Here is a 9,689-nt window from a genome sequence, read left to right on the forward strand (position 1 = left end):
GGGTTTAGAGTGCTTTAAAGTTGGTAGTAAAAATGGATCATAAGTCCACGAGAATATAACTGGTAAAAACCAGACCAATTATCTTGCATATTGTAAATTTACTGTCTTATATAATTAATGCCCCTCCCCCCAAAAAATAAGGCAAGGAAAAGGTACTGGTAAGGGAAGTCGCTGTTATTTCCCCAAATCCATATTAGCTAACAATACATACCTCTAGCATACAGTCTCATGCTTTCCATGTAAGTTGCAAGATTTTCTGCTACCAAAGTAACCAGGGCATGATTGTGCTGAAATTAATTAAGTCATGGCAATAAAATACATGGGACTTCGCTGAGTTTGACTTAAATTTTGAGGTGCTTCACCAAATAAACTACAAGTTTCTCTAATTTGTTTCAATGCAGGTATAACCCATTTGTCATTTGTGAGGAGTTCTTCAATGAAATGATCTATCCACTGGATCTCCTGTGAAAAGATATTCTATGAAAAGATATTCTATATAATATATCTACAAAATTCCATTTAAAATGACAATGTGTAGCATTCTTTTATAAAAGTGTTAAATGGTCATAACCCTGGAAACACCAATGCTACCAAAAATGTGAAAGATAAGAAATTTGTTAATTGGTGGTGAAAAGGCAAAATTGAATATCTCTCTGTAAGACTAATTTTGTAGTTTCTTACAAAATATATTTAAAAAAAACCTTATGATATTTTGATCACTCTCCTAGTTATTTATTCAAAGGTGTTGAAATCATGTCTACACAGAATTCCGCATATGCATGTTTATAGCAGTTTTATTCATAAAAATTTGGAAGCAACACAGCTGTCTGGACAGTGGAATATTTAGTATAAAGATATGAGCTTTCAAACTGTGAAAATATATAAGGGAAACCTGAATACATATTTATGAATGAGAGGAAGTAAAAAATACATGTTATAATTTCATAACTCTATATAAAGAGAAAAATTATTGAGTCAGCGAAGGCTGAGCTCTAGTGAGATATGAGGATAGGAAGACCGATAAATAATAGGAGCACAGAGGATTTTGAGGGCAAAGAAAACATTCTTTAGAACATTGTAAGAATGGATGTATACCATTGTACATTTGCTGAAAGACAATTACATATTTAATCAAGTGTGGACTGTTGGTCTGGATGGAATATGAAAATGTGGTATATCCATACAATGGAATACTATGCAGCTGCGTGACAATAAAATCATGCAATTTGCTGCAACATGGCTGGATCTGGAAGATATTATGTTGCGTGAAGTAAGCTAGAGAAGAAAGACAAATACAGAATGATCTCTTTATTTGAAAACTGAAAAATGGATGAGAAAATGTACTGTAGGGAGTGGAGGGGGAATTTCTAGATCACCCTTGACCCCAGTGTTTGAAGAGGAGGCAGAGAGAGAAGGAAAGAAATCTAATCAGGAAAAGGAGAACAAGAAATATTGAGTGTACTGGCATCAGGACTTCAGTTATACCAGTGATATGAGTAAGGGGTATAGTCATATATCCCAAACACAGATTCAATGGAACGGAAAACATAACATATAAGCAGCAACCTACTAAAACTTTATAATGTGCCTGACAAGTTGTCAAGCAGGGGCAAGAGAGGGGTTAGGGTGGGGAAGGAATCTGGGAACACTGTTGGAGGGAAGTTGACACTAGTAGAGGGATTGGTGTTAAATTTTTGTATGCCTAAAACTCAATTATTGTGTAACTTTGTAAATTGTGGCTCTTCAATCCCGAATCATACGAATCACGAAATCCTGTTGATCGTCGAATTTCTCGAGCACTCTCAGTAACCTCTCCATTTGTCCTATCCCTGAGATTTTAGAAGCCTCTCTCCATTCGGCCTTCCCAACGATGCCACATTGGAGGCTTTTTCAGGGTCAGGGGAATGAGAGCCAGCTTGTTACTGGCTTTGGCATACGGATACACCATGGGAAGCTTGCGAGGCTGTCCCGTGTGGGCAGGAAACTCTCAGTAGCTTGCTAGTTTCTCCCAGAAGGAGAAGTAGGTTATAAGATATTGCACGGCTGCAAAGGGGCCACACACTTCTGGGAGCTTGCTTTTAAGTCTCTGGATGTTGACTATTGATGGGACTACACACACCTGGGTTTCTCTGCCAGTACCTTCATGCGTGAGGCTTGTCCAAACGTGTGGAGAGGGGCCTTGAGCATGGCTGTGATTAGGTTCCAGTGGTCTTTGGCTGCCAGGAGCTCTGCTCGAGGTGGGGAGGGAAGCTGGAGCCCATCCCCTCCGAGGGGCCCTGGGGAGGACAGCCAGGCATGTGGGCAAGAAGCTCTTCAATAACAAATTTAAAAATAAAAATGAAAAAGAGTAATCAGAAGTACTGCCACCCTTAAGAAAGGGATAACACTGAATAAGAGAAAGCCTACCACAGAACTTTGGGACCTTCAAGTTCAACTCATGACTCTAGGAAGTGAAATAAAAGGTGGCACAACTCCCTTTATAGTTACGTTCACTTTATAATCCGTCTAAAATTTTTAAATTTATATGGACAAGGGGTATTTGAAATCACTAAGATAAATAGCATCATGTGAGAAATATGAGAATAAATTTCTGTTGTTTTAATGCAAAAAAAAGAGGGAACTGTGGAGTCCAGAGGAATAGTTCAAAGGGTTAAGTGTTTTGCATGTGGAAGGACCTGGTTGTGCTTGGCACCACATGTTCACAGGAGCATAACCAGAAGTGACGCCCGGCACAGCACCAGAAATGATTTCTGAGCACTGCTAGGAATAGCCCAAACCAAAAAATCCTCAGTCATTAATTATCTAGATCATTTTAAAATTTTTACATTTAAGAACATATAGCACTGTAGCATTGTTGTCCCGTTGTTCATCAATTTGCTTGAGCGGGCACCAGTAATGTCTCCATTGTGAGCCTTCTTGTTACTGTTTTTGGCATACTGAATATGCCACGAGTAGTTTGCCAGGCTCTGGTGTGTGGGCGAGATACTCTCGGTAGCTTGCTGGGCTCTCCGAGAGGGGTGGAGGAATCGAACCCAGGTCAACCACATGCGAGGCAAACGTCCTATCTGCTGTGCTATCGCTCCAGCCCCCTGACTACCATAATGCTTACATTTGCTTCCATCTTATTAAGAAAGTGTGGAGATCCTTAACAATAGCAGACTAGGAGCAATTCAGCCTATACATTGACTTCAAACAACACCATTTGCTCTCTGTCGCCTCTTTGGACTTGAGGGAAATAACACATTTTGAATTGAAAATGCTCCTTAAAAATACCTTTCTCCTGGAAAGATGTAATAGAGATAAAAGAACTCAACATTATTTTTATCACATTTTTGGTGTTTACAATTCAACTTATCAAAATATTTCACATTAAGAATATGTTGAACAGCATTCCTAAATGTTCTGCTCTGAATAAATACTGCTTAATGTCAGTTCTTAAAATCTGTTTAAAATCTGACATTCAGGGGGAAGAATGCTTTTAAACTTACTTTTGAGAGAGCTGCCTAGACCACACTATTAAAAGTGACAAAAGATTTCACAAGTCCACATCACTCTTTTCACAAAAGGGACAAAAAGTCCTACCATCGAGTTCAAATACATGTACTCATCAGACAGCCCTTGCTGCCACACAAACTGTATGTACCCTTATGACATAATCTGCCACATAGAGAAACCACCCCCACAGAAATGAAAAAATTAAGCATTAAAGTCTATGGTTATTATTATTCTCATATATTAGAAAAACACTTTATTTTCCTGTAATATCGTTCTTTGAATAACTTTTACTCTTAATCTGTAATAAAATTACCATAATAAAATAAAAAATCATAATCACTTGTATCACTTGTCATCCCATTGATCTTCGATTTGCCGTTCTCTGAGTTGACCAAGGAGGTAGCGGAAGGAGAGCTTGGACTTTTTGTGACTGGCCTGGGAGCGGTGGGACAGAGAAGGTTGTGATGTCAGAGAAAAGCAGCCAGTAGACTTGGGTCTCCTGGAGGAGGATGACAAGTTCCAGGAATTCCCCGCAGAAGACTGGGCTGGTTTAGATGAAGACGAAGATTCACATGTCTGGGAGGATAATTGGGATGATGACAATGTAGAAGATGATTTTTCCAATCAGTTACGTGCTGAATTAGAAAAACATGGTTATAAGGGGCTGAAGTGGTAGCACAGTGGGTAGGACATTTGCCTTGCATGTAGCCAATCTAGGTTCGATTCCCAGCATCCCATATGGTCCCCTGAACACCGCCAGGAGTAATTCCTGAGTGCAGAACCAGGAGTAACCCCCGTGCATCCCCAGGTATGACCCAAAAAAAGAAAAAAAAAACATGCTTATAAGATGGAAAGATGGAAACTTCATAACATGAAGAAAGTGTTGAAGAACAAATAGATTTTTGAAAAATAATTATATTTCTTTGTAATCATAAAATTCATATATTATTCTGAAGGAAGATATACATTGTATGTATATAAAAATCCTATACATATGTTCATAACATTCATGTGTTTATGCTTAACATATGTTCGCACATATGAAATATTTCTTACATAGTTATCAATATATACACATACGAATGTGGTGATGCTCTTTTTTATCCTATTTTTCACTAATGAAAATATGACATGGAATATTCTGTTGATATTTGTGAAACTTTATATTCCAAAGTAGAAATTTATATATACTATGTTATTCCTATTTTGTCTTAAAATTTGTAAAAAAATAAGGTTAGGATCACATTTGCATTTGTTACTGTACCTGGAATTCTAATTAAGTGCTTTTTATATATTAAGTGCTTTTTATTTATTAACAGACATATAACCTACAAATAGTCTTAGCAAGCAAATATAAACATGCTTTTCCTGTAAAGTCAGTGCATTGTAATGCATGTATTCCAATAAAATAGCTGAAATAAACAAATAAAAACTCAAGGAAGGAGGCTCAATGTAGGCAATGGAATCTAGGTAGAGAAAATCTGGGACTGAAGAACACTAAAATCCAGAGGAATAAGATGGTGCCGGTTGCTCTGAAGTACTGGAAATTCTTTGTAACTAAATGGTATAAACAAGAACTAGGGAGTAACAATAAGCGAGGGCCTTTAAGTTGAATACCCTTATTTATGGACTCAAATATTAATTTAATAAACTTACAATACAAGGACACAAGATAGAAGAAAAGATGTTTCTGCAGTATATATAAAAATAGGTCTCTACATATACAAGATTAAAATTTAAACTATGTGGTCTGTGAATATGAAGACTATAAATTTATAAACAACAGGGGTATATTATTCATGACATTCTGAACCTCAAGGAGAAATAAAGCAAAACCTCTCAGAGATAAATACATTAAACAAAGGTTATATAGAATGTCCAGTAAAAAACAATTGCACTATACATATTTTTAAAAGTCTTTAGGTGCAAAAGGCAGCCCAAATAGCTAGCAAGATACTTGCATCCTAAGTGATTATAAATATAGAGTGGGAAAATAACTATAATTCTATTTAAATGAAGGAAATTATGAACATGAGAACATAAGTTAATAATTTAATAAAAAATCAAAATACCAGAATCAACATTTTTGAAAAATTCTAAGAAATCCTGATAAGGTTAAGAAAAAAATTAAACAAGGAAGATGAATGTAAAAACAGTCAGTTGTACTGAAGATAATAAATCCTAAGAAAACAGAGTAATGCATAAAACAGGAAATGTTACACCAATGTAAACTAAAATCTGCTGAAGTGTATCAATTCTGCTAAGTGCATTGATAAGTTTAATCTGCATTTACAAGTTCAAATTGCACTCAAGATTTCATCACTAGTTCTTTTCTTTATTGTTTGTTTGTTTATTTGGGGGACACACCCAGCTGTGTTCTGGAAGTCCTTCTGGTTCTAATCTCAGTGATTACTCCTGGCAGTGTTGGGGAGACCATATTAGGTATCTATGATCAAACCTGGGACTTGTATGCAAGACAAATGCACTGTTCACTGTACTATTTTTCCTGATCTTCACATCAGTAGTTATTTAAAGTTAGAAGAGCATATGCATTGTCATCCCGTTGCTCATCCATTTGTTCGAGCGGGCACCAGTAAGGTCTCTCATTGTGAGACTTATTGTTACTGTGTTTGGCATATCCAATACGCCATGGGTAGCTTGCCAGGCTCTGCCATGTGGGCACAATACTCCGAGAGGGGCGGAGGAATCGAACACGGGTCAGCCGCGTGAAAGGTGAACGCTCCAGCCCCTAAGAGCATATTAGAGTAACAGAATAGAAGAGCAAATGGAAAGAACGAAAATGGGCAAGTTTGAAAATAAAGTGGAGGAATATTTCAATTACAAACATAATAAAAATACTAAGTGTAGTAGTAAGAACTAGGAAGACAAACTGGCGAAGTAAGTATTAACAGCCCCCAAATGGGTTCATATATGTAAAGTAATCTAAGCATAATATTTGCAGATCATTGGAAGCTAATTCAATGTTATTAGTGCATTTTTTCTTTTTGCCTAAATGAATGATCCCTCAGACTTTATCCAATAAAAGATCTCTAGTTAGATGAAAGATATAAAAGACTAAATACGCAGTTTTCAATTACATAGAGAACAAAAGGTGACTTACATAGTGAAAAATGTAATAGTTTAAACAAAAAATAAAAACATGAAAAAGAAAATACAACATATTTAAGGCAATTAAGAAGAAAGTTCTGGATCTGAGTAGGTAGTAAACCAGATCCGGTGTTTGCCTTGCATGCAGCCAAGCTGGGTTAGATCCCCAGCATCCCACATGTTCCCCCAAGCCTGCTAGGAGTTAATCCTGAGTACAGAACCAGGAGTAACTCTGAGCACCACCAGATATAGGCCCCAACCCAAACATTAATTCATTAATGATTAAAAGGAAACTTTTTTGCCCCCCAAAACATATTAAAAAATCTGGATTTAAAGATATGTTACAGAATGAAAAAACATTTGCAATGCATGTAATTAATAAGATAATAGTGTTCAGACTAAATAAGCAATTTCTAAAAATCAGTAATTAAAAATTTAAATAACTGCAAAATTAAAAAAATAGGAATTGTTATACAGGTTACTAAAGTAGATAAAGATGTAAGTGTAACTTGTAAAATCTAGGTGACTGTCACTCAGTGAGAATCCTCACTTTTATAAGATAAGCAGTGTGAAAAACTAAGGCACGCCTAAGGGTGTGTGCATTCCAGGGCTCTCCAGTCAGCTCTGTCTCATCACCCATTCGGTAATCTGGAACTCTGTGTATGGGCTGGATCTGAACAGCCTTTGGCCAAGGACAGGTGAAGGAAGAATGAGGACCAAGCTGGTTGCCGATTAGTTACTGTTTATTCAATCTTCCATCTTTCTCATCTCCCCCACTCCCAGCTCCATCCTCTCTCTGGATCTACCACAGCCTGGATTCTCATCTCTCTCCTCCCTTTTTCCTCTCATCCCCTTGCCCCTAAGTTACACACTGCCAGGTAGCAAAATCAACATAAGAAAACCCTTCCTGAGGGCTGTCAGGTTCAAAGGGAACAAAACCTAGGGGCATTCCAAAGCCCTTCCTGACTGCCAGTAGACAAAATACCTCTTAAGGTTTTTTTCTCCTCTCCTTATTCCAAACACTCATTAACATCTTAATACTAGTTACTTTTGTATGGACATAGCAAGAGATACACTGAGGCTTGCAAGGCAGCTCTCCTGGCAACATCTTGCCACAGACTCAGACCACAGCTCTCAGGCCAGATGAATCATTCCTAAGCCTAGCAGGGTCCGAATCTAGTTTGGATCATGACAGCATTTGTCCATGACCAAGCTCTTAACTTATAGTTAAGCATTAGGCACTTTGGCCAGGCCCATCTCAATGCCAGAGTAGCACACAACTCACTGCTTGCTCTGGGTCTGTCTCGTCCCTCATCGGGACCCTGCTTTGGGGCGTGCTAGGAAGTAAGGGCAGCTGAGGCTTAGGTCGAGAGAACAGATGCCCAGGCGGAAAATATCATGTAGAGTCAAATGACTCCCAGGTTACAAAAGCATAGCATTTTCTAAGTCTTCCTGTGTCCGTACAAAAAGGACATGGCTCTAAATAAACTATGCAAAGGACTCAAGGAGAAGAGAAAAACAATATTTACAAGTCAACAGAACACTAAGAAAGAAGGTACAAATACACACAGAGGAATGGGAGCACTGTGATGGGAGTAACCCAATAAACCTAAACTACCTGAAGCTATGTTATCCTACAAAGCAGTACTTAATAAGTAGGGTTTAATATTAAATATTGCCCTGGGTTTAGAGTAGTGGAATCATGTACAGACTGCTGAAGAGAACAATGAGTTAGAAGCTCTTGGAAAGCTTATTTGGTAATATAAATTATAAGTGACATTCTTTAAATGTTGTTCTTAGGACCCCATCTACATGCAGCAAATGTGCTCAGCTCCTTGTTTTAAAACCATTTTACCCCAAATATATTCTATTAACCCTATGATATAGATTTGGCATCCTAGAAAATGCCCATGACTGTGGAAGAGACAATATTAGAAAAGTAATACTAATGGTACTACTTTTATAAAGCCTATTTAGACAATGAAACGTGTGCTACATTTATTCTCATGGGGGAAAAAAAAGAAACTTAAAACAAATAGTAGGCAAGTGACATACCGAACCTCTATACTGCAGAGATACCTTCAGTGACTGACCTGGACAGAATACAAGTCATCCCGAACATCTATGGAAGACCACGGATGATGCAAAAGGAATAGGAGCAAGGGCAGAGGCTCCCATGAAGAACAGGGTCAAACTACAAGCCTAATGTAATTTTGAATCCCAACTCTAAACTCTTTTTGGAAGATTTTTCATGTGACTAATCCAATTTGAACTTAGGGTTTTAGTGATCTTACTCATTTGTAGCTGTTTTTTTCCTTTTCAATATAAATTTCATCACTGTCACTGTCACTGTTGTCACGTTGCTCATTGATTTGCTTGAGCGGGCACCAGTAAGGTCTCCGTTCATCCCTGTCGCGTGCCAGTGTAGCCCGTGGCATATTGGGAGCTCTTTCAGAATTAGGGGAATGAGGACCATCATTCTTACTGTTTTTGGCATATCGAGTATGCCACAGGTAGCTTGTCAGACTCTGAAATATGAAATTTTTATAAATATAAATTTATATGAAGTAAATTTCATACATTTCATGTATATAAAATTTATCCATAATTTATACATAAATTTCATATGTATTGAAAAATCTCCCCATTCTAAAACCAATTCAACATTAACAAGTCAACATTAACTTAATTTTTCTTTTACTGCTCTTCAAGTAGGCTTATGTAATTTGACTCAAAAAAATTTGAAATTATATTTGATTGGAAGTGTGTGATAGATCAAGATATTCATAGTTTTGCTAGATAGGTCTTTTTCTGCTCTTACAAATATCAGCAAGTTTCATAGTATAGGAATAGTTGATGTGGAATCTTGTCTCTCAAAGGGCACATATTTTTGGTAGACATTCTCACATAACTAGAGGCTATTCACCTTCTAAAATTATACCAAGGCTTTGTTTTCTCCCAAGAGAGACAACTTTGCACAAAGTGCCAACATTTAGAACATTTCCAAGTCAATGAGCATACAGCAACAAAGACTTTTTCAAATGAGACTGGATTTTAAAATGTTCAGCAATCTCACAAAGCTTTGT

The 9,689-nt window shown here is 37.2% G+C and overlaps 1 protein-coding gene across 1 annotated transcript; it reads left to right on the plus strand.

Moving 5' to 3' along the window:
- The first annotated feature begins 1,219 nt into the window (after positions 1–1,219).
- LOC129399925 (26S proteasome complex subunit SEM1-like) lies at positions 1,220–4,171 on the plus strand. The gene is made up of 2 exons (XM_055121349.1): positions 1,220–1,270; positions 3,938–4,171. Exons 1-2 carry the CDS (start codon positions 1,220–1,222, stop codon positions 4,169–4,171), a joined length of 285 nt encoding a protein of 94 aa, XP_054977324.1.
- The last annotated feature ends 5,518 nt before the right edge of the window (positions 4,172–9,689 follow it).

The sequence above is a fragment of the Sorex araneus genome, chromosome X (assembly GCF_027595985.1).
Source record: "Sorex araneus isolate mSorAra2 chromosome X, mSorAra2.pri, whole genome shotgun sequence".
Taxonomy (NCBI): domain Eukaryota; kingdom Metazoa; phylum Chordata; class Mammalia; order Eulipotyphla; family Soricidae; genus Sorex; species Sorex araneus.

Bases quoted from the DNA above. Each gene is read 5' to 3' on its own strand.
- LOC129399925 (XM_055121349.1), top strand. From the start codon at position 1,220: ATGCAATTTGCTGCAACATGGCTGGATCTGGAAGATATTATGTTGCGT. The intron at 1,271-3,937 runs GTAAGCTAGAGA...CTGGCCTGGGAG, and splicing joins AAGATATTATGTTGCGTGAA to CGGTGGGACAGAGAAGGTTG.